General features: G+C 43.3%; 1 protein-coding gene across 1 annotated transcript in view; it reads right to left on the reverse strand.

Annotated features, from left to right (window-relative positions):
* TNNI3K (TNNI3 interacting kinase) overlaps positions 1 to 17,927 on the reverse strand; it is a 391,224-nt gene that overhangs the window by 125,524 nt on the left and 247,773 nt on the right. The window contains exon 21 of the mRNA XM_077450470.1: positions 12,310 to 12,419. Within this exon, the coding sequence (XP_077306596.1) occupies positions 12,310 to 12,419 (110 nt within the window). The remainder of the gene's footprint in view (positions 1 to 12,309; positions 12,420 to 17,927) is intronic.

Raw genomic sequence — 17,927 nt, forward strand, 5'->3', positions numbered from 1 at the left:
CATTAATTCATTAGTTTATACAAAAAAACAGCCAACACATTTCCGGAGTCAGAAAGAACTCACCCTTTATCAGGACCACAACAAAACACAACAGAATGTCAATGTAACATCCCATGTATCCCACAATATGTACTAACTCCTTGTTGGAATGTCAATTAATGTGCAATATCTGGTTCTAATGAATTGTAAAAATGTAAAAATATTGATATATAGCAAAATACATAAAATAATCTAATATGAAAACTTTATGATAATCTGAACCAATTAAAAGTTATTTTCTATTCAATTTATTATATTGCTAGTGTGTGCTTCATGGAAAGTCCCATCATCTGTTCTCTCTATTTAATGCAACTGATGTTAAGTTTAACAATCATACAAAATCATGGATAACATACATACCCGTATTTAGCGGCGTATAACACGCACTTTTTTCCCCTTAAAATCAGGGGGAATTGTGGGTGCATTTTATACGCCGAAACGCTGCCTCGGAGGGGAAGGAGTGAACGAGCGCCACCGAAATAGACAGAGCCGAGTGTACTAGGTACTCGGCTAGGCTCAGCTCCGCTCGCAGTCACGAGTCCCGCCTCCTAGCATTTATGTCCCGCCATTGGACCGATGTTGTGTCCATCATAGGAACCGGGCCAAGGGGCAGGACTGGGCGGGACTGCGAGACGAGCCGAGAGGAGCCGAGTACACAGGACATCCAATTCTGTCTATCTCGTTCCCTCCTAAATTACCAGTAACAATTTAAAACTGATCATACTGCAATTTTGGGAAAGGCTGCAGATGGACACTTTTGGGCAAGGCTGCAGATGGACACTTTTGGGCAAGGCTGCAGATGGACACTTTTGGGCAAGGCTGCAGATGGACACTGTTGGACAAGGCTGCAGATGGACACTGTTGTTTTTTTTCTGCCAGTAAATCCCTTATACAGCCCACTTCCTGCTTCTTGTCGGGTAAAAAGCCTAGGCTTATGACATCATACACAGCTCTCACTTTGAGAGTTTGCCAGGAAGGGAGGGGGGATGAGTCATAAGAGGGCCAATGATAGCCCACAGTTAAAATGGAGGCAGCCAGACTCAGTGGAGGGAGATCTCTGCATATTTGGCAAGTAAAGAAACACAGTCTATATAAAATAATATGCAAAGAGGTTGGAGGGAAGCTTCAGAATGGCAAATATGTTTTTATTACAAATCAGGTGAGCAGACCGCAGATCCTCTTTAAGAACGAACCTCGTTTGTAACCCAGGGACTGCCTGTAACTACACCCCTATACACATACGTAGAAATGAAGACAAAGAAATATCAGATGATAAGTGATAGTAAGTGATTCATAATAAATTCATTGGAAAAATTATTATCAGATACTGCATGGTCAGTACATACCATTATACATATAACTAAAAAAAAATACATGTAGATAAACCAATTCAAATTAAATTAAATCCATCATTATTGCACAGATGTCTAAAAAAAACAATAGGATTCACAAGTTAAAAAAGTTATTAAAAACAACTATCTTGTAAAATGGTACAACAAAATCCTTAGCATCCATTCATGAAAGAAAAAAAAAACAGTAGTGTGTCTAAAACTGAAAATATACATACCTGTACATATATACATACATACATACGTTCTTAAAATGCTGTTCTTAGAGAAGAAAAAAACACACACACACATATGGAGGCTATACTTGGAATGCATATAGAGGCTATACCAGAGAGATTATATGAAGGCTATACCAAAGAGACGCATATGGAAGCTATACTTGAATGCTATGGAGGCTTTATTAAAGATAGATATATATATATATATAAATGGAGGCTATACGTGGATGTGTAGGAAGGCTATACCAAAGATATGTATATGGTGGTAATACTTGGATGCGTATAGAGGCTATACCAAAGATATATATATATATATATATATATATATATATATATATAGAGGCTATACCAAAGATATGTATATAGAGGCTATACTTGGATGCGTATGAAGGCTATACTTGGATGTGTGTGAAGCCTATACCAAAGATATATATATATATATATATATATATATATATATATATATATATATATATATATATGGAGGCTATACCAAAGATATGTATATAGAGGCTATACTTGGATGCGTATGGAGGCTATACCAAAGATATATATATATATATATATATATATATATATATATATATATATATATATATAGAGAGAGGCTATACTTTGATGCGTATGGAGGCTACACCAAAGATATGTATATGGTGACTATACTCGGAATACGTATGGAGGCTATATCAAAGATATGTATATGGAAGCTATACTTAGATGTCTATGGAGGCTACACCAAAGATATGTATATGGTGACTATACTTGGAATGCGTATGGAGGCTATACCAAAGATATGTATATGGTGGCGTATGGAGGCTACACCAAAGAGATGTATGTGGAAGCTATACTTAGATGTCTATGGAGGCTATACCAAAGATATGTATATGAAGACTATACTAAAGATATGTATATGGTGACTATACTTGGATGCATATGGAGACTATACCAAGGAGACGTATATAGAGGCTATACTTAGAAAAAAAAACATGTTGCAACCTCAGGAAGAAGAATTTTTTAAAAATTTTTTTAGACCCTCATAGACATTTCCAAAACAATGATTTGGAACGTGAATAATGCAGGCCATACACGGTCGAATTTCGAACGAATTTTCTTTTCAAAATCAGAAAATTCGTTTTTTTTGTGATCCGATGATGCCACCATTGATTTTCGAAATTCGGCCGACCAAGCCTTCAATTTCACCTCGTGTTACTACAGAAAAGAATTTTCTTGGCTGGGAATCTTCTTTTCTCTCCGTAAATTTTCTTTTATCTCCGTACATTTTCTTTTAACTCCGTACATTTTCTTTTCTTATTACGTTTCTCGCACGATTCTCCCTCATTGATTAGAAAATCGTTAGTTTTTCTAAAAATTTCCAACATGTTCGATTCCTCAAATTTTATTTCGGCACGAAAATCGGCTGTTGCTGCAGCCCACTAATGGTGCGAAATTCATACGAAAATTCTTAGATACGATTTTCGAAAGAAAATTCTTTCGAAATTCGAACCGTGTATGGCCGGCATTAGACATGAACGTGACTGCCTTAACTCAAGCTAAGACAAGCTGTCTTCTAACCCATAATCATAGCAGAATTAAAGTAGTTCTGAAGCTTCACAATTAGTCTGAATATATTTTTGTACATTAGTTGGAACTGTATTACTTTGCGTTATTAAACCAATGTTCAGAACCAGTAACATGTTATTTCTTCACAGCTGCAGCTTCTGAGTTCTTGTGCACCGTTTCCCTGAACTTCTTTTTGAGGCGTGTGCACTCATCACATTAGAGAAAGTCTCCCGTGTAACCCCTCCTTGTGACTACATGTCCCATAATTCCACTACACATGTGCTCCCCACCTATTCCTCCTGGATGCCTGTGCATGTTGATGCAGGCTACATCATATCGTTAAATCCACACGGAAAGATGGCAAAACGGTGTTTGACAGTAACTGTAGGCTTTAATAAATAGGTGGAATACAGCCAGAAAACATCAACGTGTTTCTACCTAAAAGGCCTTACTCATGACAAACACACACTTCTGTTATACAGCCTAACCAACCTAGATTGGGTTATTGAAGTGTATTTCTGTACTTGAGCCCAGGTTCACACTGACAGTGGGATTGAAATAGTGCAAGTTTAGCTGAATTCGCGCAATTTCATTCCCGCATGTCAGTCCCGACTTCGGGGTCAATTTCAGAGACATCTGTGCGGGTTTGTGCACAGATATCTATACAGATCCCCCTGAAGTCACCAAAAGTAGTAGAGAAACTACTCTCAAAGTCGCACCTTTTCGGGTGGTGCCATTGCCGGGAATAGCCGCAGATTTGGCATGCGATTTGACATCTCAAATCACATGCCAAATTGCTGCAATGTGAACCTAAGCTTAGTACACTATTCCTAATTATGCGCACACATGCGATGTGACTGGTAATTTGCTATTTAAGCTGTGTAACGGAAGAGTGTGTTTGTCATGAGTAAGGCCTTTTCGGCAGAAACACGTTGACGTTTTATAGCTATATTTCACCCATCTGTTTAAAAGAGCCTAGAGTTACTGTCATGCACTGTGTTGCTGGCTTTCCGTGTGGATTTGATGTTCTCAAGGCCTGAGCACCGGTTATCCAGGCTGATTCAATTACACTATATTTTGTTAAAAGTATTGGGACGCCCGCCTTTACACACATATGAACTTTAATGGCATCCCAGTCTTAGTCCGTAGGTTTCAATATTGAGTTTGCCCACCCTTTGCAGCTATACCAGCTCCAAATCTTCTGGGAAGGCTGTCCACAAGGTTTAGGAGTGTGTCTATGGGAATGTTTGAGCAGTCGTCCAGAAGCACAATTATGAGGCCAGGCACTGACATTGGACGAGAAGGCCTGGCTCGCAGTCTCCACTCTAATTCCTCCCAAAGGTGTTCTATCGGGTTGAGGTCAGGATTCTGTGCAGGCCAGTCAAGTTCCTCCACCCCAAACTCGCTCATCTATGTCTCCAAGGACCTTGCTTTGTGCACTGGTCCAAATCATTTGGTGGAGGGGGGATTATGGTGTTAAGTTGTTTTTGCAGGATTGGGCTTGGCCCCTTAGCTCCAGTGAAGAGAACTCTTAAGGCGTCAGCACACCAAGACATTTTGGACAATTTCATGCTCCCAACTTTGTGGGAACCATTTGGGGATGGCCCCTTCCTGTTCCAACATGACTGCGCACCAGTGCACAAAGCAAGGTCCATAAAGACATGGAAGAGCGAGTTTGAGGTGGAGGAACTTGACTGGCCTGCACAGAGTCCTGACCTCAACCCAATAGAACACCCTTGGGATGAATTAGAGACGAGACTGTGAGCCAAGCCTTCTTGTCCAACATCAGTGCCTGACCTCACAAATGCGCTTCTGGAAGAATGGTCAAACGTTCCCATAGACACACTCCTAAACCTTGTGGACAGCCTTCCCAGAGGAGTTGAAGCTGTTATAGCTGCAAAGGGTGGGCCAATTCAATATTGAACCCCACGGACTAAGACTAGGATGCCATTAAAGTTTATGTGCGTATAAAGGCAGGTGTCCCAATCATGTTGACAACAAACGGTATGTGGAGGTTGTAGCACTGCACACTTCATTCATCGGCACATCATATCGTTGGCTTGGAGTCTCTTTCTTCCAGTAACGTAATTATTGAGATTATTTACAAAATCATTAAAATGTATTTATGTTCAACTAGAATGAGTACCTGAAACCATCTCCCATATATATCCTCTCATTCCATACACAGTAGACTGGAAAAGGGATGGGCAGCAATTGGAGCCAATCAGACATGCATGTGCTGATAGTGGACATGCTGACAGAAGGGGAGAGCAAAGAAACGAGCTGGTCAGCTGATTCTGCATCGCTTTCACTGCCCAGTCAAAGGCTATGGGTAGAGAGATGACCTAGCTAAAGTCTTAAAATGCAGTACAGAAATGTTTGGTCACCCCCTTGTTGGTGCTTCCTGGCAAGCAGGGCCGGTGCTACCGCTAGGTAAACTAGGCAGCTGCCTAGGGAGCACGGCCACTGGTTTTCCTACTCTCTTCTTTCGACAGCAAGCAACTAAGTCTCAGCATTAGCAGGCAGTCGCACACTGTTCGCACATAGTGTCGCAGCGGTGGCGGAGGATTGTGTCTATGTCCCGACTCCCAAATGAATGGAAACAAGCAAACATTCATTGATGGGCGCTGGTGAGGCTGCACTGATGGGCACTGGTGAGGCTGCACTGATGGGCGCTGGTGAGGCTGTATTTGATGGGCGCTGGTGAGGCTGCTTGATGGGCGTTGGTGAAACTGCATTAGATGGGCACTGGTGACCCTGCATTGAAGGGCACTGGTAGGCTGCATTGATGGGCACTGGTGAGGCTGCATTAATGGGCACTGGTAGGCTGCATTTGATGGGCGCTGGTGAGGCTGCATTTGATGGGCGTTTGTGAGGCTGCATTGATGGGCACTGGTGAGGCTGCATTGATGGGCACTGGTGAGGCTGCGTTGATGGGCGCTGGTGAGGCTGCACTGATGAGGCTGAATTTGATGGGTGCTGGTGAGGCTGCACTGGTGAGGCTGTATTTGATGGGTGCTGGTGAGGTTGCACTGATGGGCGGTGGTGAGGCAGTATCAGATGGGCGCTGGTGAGGTTGTATCAGATGGGCGCTGGTGAGGCTGCATTGATGGGAGCTGGTGAGGCTGCATTTGATGGGCTGCACTCATGGGCTCTGGTGAGGCTGCATTGATGGGCACTGGTAGGCTGCATTTGTTGGGCGCTGGTGAGACTGCATTGATTGACACTGGTGAGGCTGCATTTGATGGGCTGCATTGAGGCTGCATTTGAAGGGCTGCATTGATGGGCGCTGGTGAGGCTGCACTGATGGGCGCTGGTGAGGCTGTATTTGATGGGCGCTGGTGAGGCTGTATCAGATGGGCGCTGTGAGGCTGTATCAGATGGGCGCTGGTGAGGCTGCATTTGATGGGCGCTGGTGAGGCTGCATTTGATGGGCTGCACTGATGGGCGCTGGTGAGGCTGCATTGATGGGCACTGGTAGGCTGAACTTGATGGGTGCTGGTGAGGCTGCATTGATGGGCGCTGGTGAGGCTGCATTTGATGGGTGCTGGTGAGACTGCATTGATGGGCACTGGTAGGCTGCATTTGATGGGCGCTGGTAGGCTGCATTTGATGGGCGCTGGTGAGGCTGCATTGATGGGCACTGGTGAGGCTGCATTTGATGGGCTGCATTGAGGCTGCATTTGATGGGCTGCATTGATGGGCGCTGGTGAGGCTGCGTTGATGGGCACTGGTAGGCTGCATTGATGGACGCTGGTGAGGCTAGATTTGATGGGCACTGGTGATGCTGCATTTGATGGACGCTGGTGAGGCGGCATTTGATGGGCGCTGGTGAGTCGGCATTTGATGGGCGCTTCAATAAAAAGGTGGAGTTTACAGGAAAAGGGGTGTGGTCAGTGGCGGAGCCGGGGGGCTGCAAAATTAGGTTTCGTCTAGACTCTAGGGTGTCAAAAATCTTTGCACTAGCCCTGCTGGCAAGGGTGTGTAAATCTCAAGACTGGATAGACAAGTTCTAATCCTTTGGCAGTATTTCAGCTCTGTAATAAGCGGCTTGCCTTGGGTTAAGCATTAGGTCTCAGGTTCTTGCATTCAGGAAAACTCTACATGGACAAATCTCTGAGCATTTCAGCCCAAAATTTATTTGTCAATAACATAAATAAATTCATTTACAATGATGACCTCTATTGAGTGGTAATCACAATCCTTCAGTACTAACAAGAAAATATTTAGCTACCGGTATAAACTGTACACAGATACCTGACATGGATTTATGTACATATAAATGCTGCTCAGATGAAGCAAGTATAATCCCCAAATGAACTTACATTGGTGAATAAATACAACTGGTGGCCACCGGGTGGCAACATTTGACTTCTTATAGTGGAAGATGGTTCCAATGATTCTTTTTAATCAATCTCTTGCATGCGAATACACCAATTTATATCTTCATTGTAAATATGAGATTATTTGTCTGGATGTGGCTTGTTATCAAGCGATGCAAATAAGCTAATTGCAGTGCATAAATCACAGCGTGGAACCAGTCATATTTTGTTGCCTGTTCTTATCAATGTCAGTCTACATGAGACGACCAACGCCAACAATCACAGCGCAGTACAACCTGGGTGAGGTAAAGCCCCATGGAAATCTGCGCTTTTACGGCTTAGAAAAAGTCAGCAGGCGTAAATCATTAACTATTTATTTTGGTTTGCTTTTGGGATTGCCACCTGTCTGGGATTCACCCAGACAGTTCGGGTTTGGAATCATGTGTCTGGGTTTCAGACTGCCTGAAAACCCGGACACATTATTCAGACCAGACTATGGCTTCCCTGCAATGTTGCTGGCTGCAGTTGTGTAAACCGAGAGTTTCTGTTACACTCTCTTTCACACCGCCCGAAGCCAGCAATAACAATTGCTCCTCCCCACGCACAGACAGGAGAGGAGAGAGGGCTTGATCTGCTCCTCTTCCTCCCACCCCTACAACTCTTCAGGAGGCTCAGCTACATCTGGAAAAGAGGTGCTGACTGCCAAGGGGTGAGTGAGCACACCATCCATTCCTGTCTGTGACTAAAGTATCCCCCCTTCTCTCTCCTGCCTCTGAGTGAGTACACTAAGATAAATCTGGGTTCTTAGAGCACCCCTTACATCAGAGTTTCCCTTTAAACCAGAGGCCACAGTGCTCCCCCCCTTACATCAGAGTCCTCTCCATACATCAGAGTTATCAGTGTTCCCCCTTAGATCGGGGTTCCCAGAGCATCCCTTATGTTAGAGTCCCCAGAGTTCTTCCTTATATAAGAGTCTGTAGAGTCCCCTCCCCCACAGTGTAAAAGGGGAACTCTGTGGACTCTGATGTAAAGGGGGACTCTTGTGATTAACTTTATTTGATTAGAAATGTTATTTAACCACTTGCCGACCAGCCGCCGCAGTTTTACTGCAGCAGAATGGCACGGCTGGGCGAAACAACGTTATGTAACGTCGCTTTGCCCTGTGGCCAAAGAGCCCCCTCCTCGCCCACAGAGCCGATGTGAGGGCAGTTGCTTCAGAGGTCAGTATATAAAGTAAAGATTCACTTTCCAAAGAATACCCTATCACGTGCAAAGAAGATAGAAAAAAAACAGCATTTTTTGCTTGCACATGATTGGATGACGGAAGTCAGAAGAGCCTTTGCTCATTTACTAAGCTCTGGGGCAAATGCAAAGTGCACAGGTTATTTGCCTTTAGTAAATCAACCCCAATGTAACAACTATGTCATTCACAACTTGGGAGAATGCCCTTCAGCTACTGGCCTTGGAGGTCAATGGTTTAACGGGCTTCTTTGACAACTCTGGACATAACACAAAAAAAGGCACAGAAGTCAAATACAAAGATAAAATGCCATTCTCCATAGGAGGATTGCCCAGGTTCTCCGAGCAGACCCCACTTAAAGGCCAGATACCCCTTCCGAATCGCTTTCTCTGTACCCTATGCAGTGGCTCCAGAAGCAACAATTAACTTCCTATATCCAAACCTTCCCATCCATACCAGATATTTTAGCTGAACCAACAGGATCCTCCAAGCCGATCCTCCAACACACGTGATATCTCAGCATTATTCCCTCTTGCTGAATGCTTCTTACTCTGATCTCCCACATTACATGAGGGCTTGGGAAAAGGGATTATGACTCTCCGTCTCCCTCACTGACTGGCAAAAATGTTTTATCCTGACGCACAAACTCTCTCTAGCCATTAAAACTCAAGAAAAAGGGTTCAAATTGGTGACGAGATGGTATAGATGCCCTTCGATAATACATAATTTAAACTCAACAACACCTGATACCTGTTGGCGGTATCCAGGGGTACCATGCCCCACGTTTGGTGGGAGTGCCACCAAAATGATGACCTCTCTCTCTCCTACGCCTGAGATAGCTCTCTTATACATGTTCCCGGGAACGTTCAAGTCCATTAAAAAAAAAGAAGTATTTTGGCATCTTTTTGGCCACGGCCAGAATAGTGATTCCAGGTTTTTAGAGATCGATGAGTGTACCTTCCCTGGAGGAGAGGGCTACTGAAGTAGGGACCTTGAACGTCTGTTGGCTGAGGAATCTAATAAGGATGAACAGTTCTCTCTCACTTGGACTTCATGGTCCCTGTGCCGCTACTCATCGGACTTCATCTTCTGGGCAGAGGGCGACCTCGGCAACACCACCTCATGACCATGGTAGAGCGATTCCTATTCCTAATCTTTCTGCTTCCCCTTCTTTATCTTAACTCCTTCTCCTCTATGTATAAATGTATCCCTCAAAATCCATTAAACACTTACTCCTGGTGCAAAATATGATTCTCACAGTTAACGTCTCTACAGTATAACAGGTTTTTACAATAAGTTTGAATGTTTGTACCACGATCGTATGATTTTTTTCATATGTTGTTTTTAACATCTTTAATGTTTATATAATAAAATGTTGACCATTTTAATTATGTGTTAAGTAGATTAGTTCTTGTACCTCAAATCTGCCATCTCCATACTTCTTTGTACAATGACTTCATTATGGGGAGGTGGTGCATTTCAATGAGAGTCCCTATCCTTGGATGAAAATGTGTTTCCTAGTAATACATGATGTTTACATTATATATATATATATATATATATATATATATATATATATATATATATATTTATATATATATATATTATAGTAATATATGATCTTCCCCTTGAAATGTGAGGGTCCTATACTTCACCATGTTATACCTCAAAATGTTGCTCTAACTGCTGTTTTTTGATACACATAATGAACACGATACAATACTATATTTTTGTTACCTCCTTATACATATGTTTTAGGCTCCATGCACACTGGAGCTCATAAATGGCCGTTTTTTGGAGTTTGGGCGAGCCCATGAACTCCACTCTATGTTATCCTATGTGTCCATGTGCACACATGGAAGTTTTTGAACTTTTATCAGCAGTGGAGTTTATGGGCTGTTTCTGGAACGCCATAAAATCGCATTCAGGAGTCGCTTTTTTGACCACAAAAAAACGCCAAATGCTCATAAACACTGATAAACGTTGATAAATGCTCAAAAAAGTGGCTCACCAGCATTTTTTTAAACATTTTTGATCCATTGAAAAAAACAAAAAACAAAAACACTAGAGTTTATGGACTGTTTTTTGAACGCCACAAAATCGCGTTCAGGAGTAGTTTTTCTGACCACAAAAACGTCAAACGCTCATAAATGCTGATAAACATCGATAAATGCTCAAAAATGTGACTCACTAGAGTTTTTTAATGTTTTTGATCCATTGAAAAAAAAAAACACCAAAAAAAACGCAAATGCGAAAAAACGCTAAAAACGTCAAATAAACGATATTGCAAAAATGTTAAAAGACGTTGAAAGACTCACTGCAAAGCTACTGCCGTTTTTATAATGTTATTTTTAACGTCCAGTGTGCATGGAGCCGTAAAGTGGTTGTAAACCCTTACAAACCACTTTGGCCTACAGGTAAGCCTAGATTAAGTCTTACCTGTAGGTCCAAGAAATATCTCCTAAACCTATACGGTTTAGGAGATATTTACAAAAAGACAGGCACTGAGCACGCCGCAGATCATGGCGATATGCCGCTCGTGCGCATGCGCGGGAGTGACGTCATCGCAGCCGCGGCGAATCACAGCGCCGGAGCAGCGAGACCCGGAAGTCACTCCGGGATACATGGCAGCGGCAAAAATATAGGAGGAGGACCGCTTCGGGGGCTTCGTTCCCAGGTAAATTATTTATAATGAGCTAGTATGCTATGCATACTAGCTCATTATGCCTTTGCCTTGCAGATTGCATTTAAAAAAATAAATAAAAATAGCCTTTACTTCCTCTTTAAAGAGCTGCACCGAAAAAAAAAATATTAAAAGCCAGCAGCTACTAATATTGCAGCTGCTGACTTTTAATAAAATCACACTTACCTGTCCCAGGGTCCAGCGATGTCGGCGGCAGGTGACGAGTGATCGCTCGTCTCGCTGCTGCCACCGCTGCCATCCTCTGTCAGGGAATCGGGAAGTGAAGCATGACGGCTTCACTGTCCGGTTCCCTACTGCGCATGCGCGAGTCGCGCTGCACGTCTCTTATGGTCCCCCGCTGTGTCTCTGGGAACTGTGTGTTTCCCAGAACACAACGGGGGGGGGGGGGGGGGCGTCTGCGGGGGTCTGCGGCGGTCTGGCCGGAAGTGGGTGCAGTTACCTGGATTATCCAGGTAACTGCACCCCCCTCCCCCCTGAAAGGTGCCGATTGTGGCACCGGAGGGGGGGAGGGATCAGATTAGCGGAACTTCCACTTTAAGGTGAAGAACCGCTTTAATGTCATTGCGTACTACTTACTGTTAATGATGTCTTATATGCGGGCTGCATTTTCCACCTTGTTCCTTTCAATAAAATTTAACTATATCCAGGTTAACTTTAACTTAAATGATTCGCTGACATTTTTTTTTTTAATTAAGCTAAATAAAAAAAAAACAGGTTGTAACCATTTTGTGAACTGCATGTAATGGCAAACACACAAGTGTATCTTTTCTTATAGCGTGTACCCCACTTTACATTGGACAAAATGCATCATACAAACCCCTCTGGGGGCAAATCCTTGACAGGTCTGTAAAATTCTAAAGAGAAAACGGACACTTACCTCTGGGCAGGCATTCCAGCCCCTCATTAACAAGGAGGAAATGGGCTTTGGGATGGAGTATCCTATCGGCGGTCTAATGTGATGGTATGCCATGTCAGCAGCGGCTGCGGCTAGAGGGATGGTAGAGGTAATTAGTCCTCAGGACTGAAGGAACACAGAGGAAGGCAAATACACCAATACATATAGCAGTGGTTGTTGTGATCTATTGGTATAAAGAGACCCAGTTGCCGGACCATTCAATTTAACAAGAATCTTCCCATAAAATTATATTTGCATCCGAAAGGGTTGATTTACTAAAATTGGAAAGTACAAAATCTGGGCCAACTCTGCACAGAAGCCAATTGGCTTCCAGTTTTTTTTTTTTTTTTGTCAAAACTTTATTGAACAAGCTGAAAGTAGAATCTGATTGGCTACCATGCAGAGCCGCACCAGAATTTGTACTCTCCAGTTTTAGTAAATCAACCCCCAATGTATTTTTATACATGGTATTTACCTGTAAAGGACTCATGTGAAAACATTTAAAAGCCCCAAGACTGTTGTTGGGTGCCACCATCTTGAATGTGAAGTCAGCCGCCCCAGCGGACTTACTAAAGTGTCACTCTATAGCAGTGATCTTCAAACTCCAGCCAAGGGGCCGGATGTGGCCCTTTACTTGTCTTTATTCCTTTTCATTGACACCAACGGCAGGACTGTATTCTTCCCTCCCACTTACACCAATGATGGTGCACTATTCCTCGCCCTGATACCAACAATGATCCAATATTCCTCCCTCGAATACCAACAATGGGGCATTCTTTACTGCCATTGACGCCAGGGCATTTTCTACTCTCACTGGCCACAGTCCGGCTGCCTCAAAGACTGAAGGACAGTAAACCAGCCCTTTATTTATAAAGTTTGGAGAACCCTAGTCTGTAGTATTCCCCTTCACTGCACTCCCAGCAGTTACATAAAAGGTTATGTAAGGAGCTGGGCCAGCACAGATAGTAATTAGACACTCGAAGAAGAGAAGAACCCTATGACATGTAAGAAGGGAGGGGGCTGTGCTAGGGAATTGACTCTTCATAAAGTAGCAACATTTTCTGGCAAGCTCAAAGGCACCTTGCAAAGCAAAGAAAACTGGAAAAGTAGCATTTAACCCCTTGCCGACTGGCTCACGCCAATATACGTCGGCAGCAGGGCTTGTACAGGCAGATAAACGTACCTGTACGTTGCCCTTTAAGAAGCGTGAGCGTGGGTTCCACGGACTCGATGTCCAGGGGGATACCCGCGATCGTCTCACGGAGAGGAAGACAATGAAAGAGAAATGTTAATGTAAAAAAGCATCTCCCTAGTCTGCCTAGTGACAGGACACTGATCACAGCTACCTGTAATCGGGAGCGGTGATCAGTGTCGTGTCACACACAGCCCCCCCCCCCACAGTTAGAATCACTCCCTAGGACACACTTAACACCTACAGCGCCACCTAGTGGTTAACCCATTCACTGCCAGTCACATTTACACAGTAATCAATGCATTTTTAATTGCACCGATCGCTGTATAAATGTGAATGCTCCCAAAATCACACCAAAAGCATCCGCTCTGTCCGCCATAATGTCGCAGTCATGATAAAAATCACTGATTTTACTAGTTACTAGTAAAAAAAACTTTTATAATAAAAATGCCATAAAACTATCCCCTATTTTGTAGACACTATAACTTTTGCGCAAACCTATCAATAAATGCTTATTGCGATTTTGTTTGCCAAAAATATATAGAAGAATACGTATCGGCCTAAACTGAGGGAAAAACATTTTTTTATACATTTTTGGGGGATATTTATTATAGCAAAAAGTAAAAAATAATGCGTTTTTTTCAAAATTATCGCTATTTTTTTGTTTATAGCACAAAACATAAAAACCGCAGAGGTGATCAAATACCACCAACAGAAAGCTCTATTTGTGGGAGAAAAAAAATACGTCAATTTTGTTTGGGGGGCCACGTCGCACACCCGTGCAATTGTCAGTTAAAGCAAAACACTGCCGAATTGCAAAAAAGTGCTCTGGTCTTTGGGCAGCCAAATGGTCAAGTGGTTAAAATACTTGACTTTTCTGTGCGTTTTTTATTTTTTATTTGGAGACAGGGCACTTGAGTGAATCTAGAATTGAGATTAAAAAATGATTACAGAGGCAGATTGTTTACCATGCTAACATGTTTCAGGGGGCTGTAGCTTTGCCTCCTTCATCAGGGCTTGTAATATGACACAAGTAACCTTTATGGCTGCCCAACACATATATGTTGCGGCAAAGGGGTGGGCTTTAGCGCCCCATCGCTGATGTTTATGTGTTGAGAGCTAACTCACTGTGCATTCCCAGCACAAAGACTGAGCTGTCAAAGCTCTCGGTCTTGACTAAAATTCGGTAGCTGGCAGGACCGGTTTCCGATCATTTGACCGCTGTCACGGGATCACCAATCCTTCCCACTCTGGGCGTTCAGAACTGTTTAAAGGAACGGGAAGGGTTAAACAATGTATAACATAGTAGAAGTATTGTTATAACAGTGTTGTAGGTCTGCTCATCATCTATCAGCTAGAGAGGGAGGGCGTGCAGTGACGTCACCATGCCGATTTGAACGAGGAAGGGCTCCTTGTGTGCCGGCCGGCATTTTTCTACTAATGTTTGTGAGTACCAATATTTTTTATATAATAAATTGTCCTACATTACAGAATTACACTATGGTCTCCCTTTTTTCCATATGATGTATGATTTCATGGACCGTGAGTTTTATGGATAAAGCCTAGTACCCTGCAGTACCTGAGAGGCATCCCTGTGATCTTCTATCCAGATGTCAGAGGCCGTGGCTGGGTTATAGCCAAATACTGGTGTGGGTTGGCCCTCTGGTAAGCCGCTTTCCATGTGGTGGTGGTGGTTCTTCACATTCATATTGTGGATCACAGAGGTGTTTCTATCCAACCATCTATTTGGATATACGGTTTGCTCAGAGACTGTAATGGTCCATATTCTTTGTGTCTAATACCTAATTTGGATGATATTTACCTTCCAGTCAGCCAAATCTGATTGGACTCAATACGGGCGCAGTTTTGTTCTTATTTATATTATCAGCTAGAACCGGCTGCTAATGGATGTGTGCAAACCTACAACACTGTTCTAAAAATGCTTTTACTGCTGAGTTGGTATACATCGATTCAAGAGCTGGTGAAGTTGGCAGAGCTACACGGTCCTTGAAACGCATTGATTTTGTAAACAATTTTTTGGCATTAGTCTGCATTTACACTCGAATACTATGGTGTGGCATTTCAATGCTAGGCTCACTCATCCCTATCACAACCCAAGGTGACTCTTTGGCGTGCAGATTCAGATCCAACCTTCAATTCTCTCTAGTTGTATGACCACCATACTATTGCATAATAACAATAATATATAATAGACAAAAAAAACTCAGGGTTCCAGTGTGCTATTAATCCTTTTTCCCAAGGAAAAAAATTTGGCAGAGGCTCTATCCATTCTACTTTATGCAAACAGAAAAAAAATGCCTGGAAAGGAGTTTTGAAGGTGCAGGCTGTCAATATGATTCAGACTTCCCTATTGAGTCTTATCCTGCATACACACGATCGGAATTTTGGTCGGAAAAAGCTCTGATGGTTTTCCCGACGGAATTCCGATGGTTTTCCTGACGGAATTCCGATGGGATTTCACTCAAGCTGTCTTCCATACACATGGTCACACCAAATTCCGACCGTCAAGAACGCGGTGACGTACGAAACGTACAACGGAACTAGAAAAAGGAAGTTCGATAGCCAGTAGCCAATAGCTTCCATCTCATAGTTGAATCTGAGCATGCGTGAGTTTTTGCACGTCGGAATTGAATAGACACGATCGGATTTTCGGATAGGAACTTTTTCAGACTGAAAAGTTGAGAACATGCTCTCAATCTTTTGATGGCCGAAATTCAGCCAGCAATAGTCCAATGGAGCATACACACGATCACATTTTCCGACCAAAAGCTCTAATCGGTCTTTTGCTGGCCGCATTTCAGATCCTGTATACGTGGCATTAGACCAGAAACAAGTAGGCAGGAAAGGAGTTGTGGTTTTTCAGACTGGTTATATGGTTGTTTCTGGTCACACACTTTTTTTTTTTTTGATCAAAAGTGAAGTTTATTGAGCATGTTAAAAGTATACAAACAAGTACAAAGTGCAACATGCACAATACAAAAGGATAAAGAATTGACATAAACGTATTGAGTATCAAGAATAACAGGTCAAGTTATCAAGGATAGTCATGACTGCGAGGCGCAATGGGCCTAGGTCCCAATTAAGGTAACACAATGGGATCAAATCTCCCACCACCCTTGCCCTTTATCCCATTAAATAAGACACTTACAACCATTAGGTTGGAAAGGGCAAGGCCACAGCTTTATTAAATTCCAATACATAACATGTAAACATATTTAACCAGTGCCAGTCACAGTCGTACTGTGAGGGCTCAACCAAAAGAGGGACGTAGTGGCCTGTCCTTACCATAAGTGCTGGACAGACAGTCTACTTCCAATTTTCTATCAAGGGCATAGCCCATTACAGTAACACTGACTGCTGGCAAGGTCACGAAAACCGCAGCAAGCTGTGACATACCATAACAAAGCAAAAGAGGGGCGGGAGGGTGGCAGCTCATCCAACCAAATCCTCCGAAAGACCCAGAATTCCCTGGGGCACATGTTCCCTGAGCTCAGGCCCATCCCATCCCCCATATTCCAACCAATCGTTCCCCTTGTCCCGGCACCTAGCCATGCCCCCACCAGTCAAGGCTCTCTTTGCCTAGGGAGATGGCTCAAGAGGCCTTCAAGATCCTTTCCCTATATAACTGTAGTGTACCTGAATAGGGGGTCAACATACAACCCCACGAAGGGCAGCAGGAGTTATGAGAAACCTCATCATGGAGAAGAATGCAAGCTTTCAAAGTAAGAATATAACTCTATAGAATGGGAATCACTGAGTGCCGTACAATATGTAAAGGTTACTCCTCATCTGTGCAAGTAGAGGAGGCCTCCAGCCACCTGTCCCAGATTTTGTTAAATTTAGCCGGGCAGCCCCTCTGTGAGTACAGTACTTTTTTTATAGGGAAGAGTAGCATTAACAGTCCAAATCCAATGCTGAACAGTAGGGGGCGACTCTTTGATCCAAAACTAGGCTATTTGCATTCTGGCCAGGAACAGGGACTCTTGTAAAAATATGTTTAGGTATTTGGCTTCTTCGGAGATAGATAGACCTAATGGGCAATGGAGAGGGCACAAAGTCAGAGGGAAACCAATGTGATTCTAGAGAAATGTAACCACCTGTGACCAGTAGTCCCGAAGGGAGAGGCAGGACCATATTAGATGATAGAATGTTCCCCTGGGGTCCCAGGTCACACACTTAACAAGTAGTGAAGCCAGGATCCTCCTTCTGCAGGGCAGTTCCCCCACTTCACAAATCACCCCCCCCCCCCCATACATGCCATCCTGTGGAATATTGCTTCTGGTAGGGGCAGCACATGTTCACGACAGTAGGCAGCATGTAAAGTACATCACCACGTCTTCCTATAGTAGGAGCCAGAAGGTGAACTCCCAGTTTGTCCCAGGAATGT

This window comes from Lithobates pipiens, unplaced genomic scaffold (assembly GCF_037356315.1).
Source record: "Lithobates pipiens isolate NorthernLeopardFrog02 unplaced genomic scaffold, aLitPip1_a1.2 Scaffold_23, whole genome shotgun sequence".
NCBI lineage: Eukaryota > Metazoa > Chordata > Amphibia > Anura > Ranidae > Lithobates > Lithobates pipiens.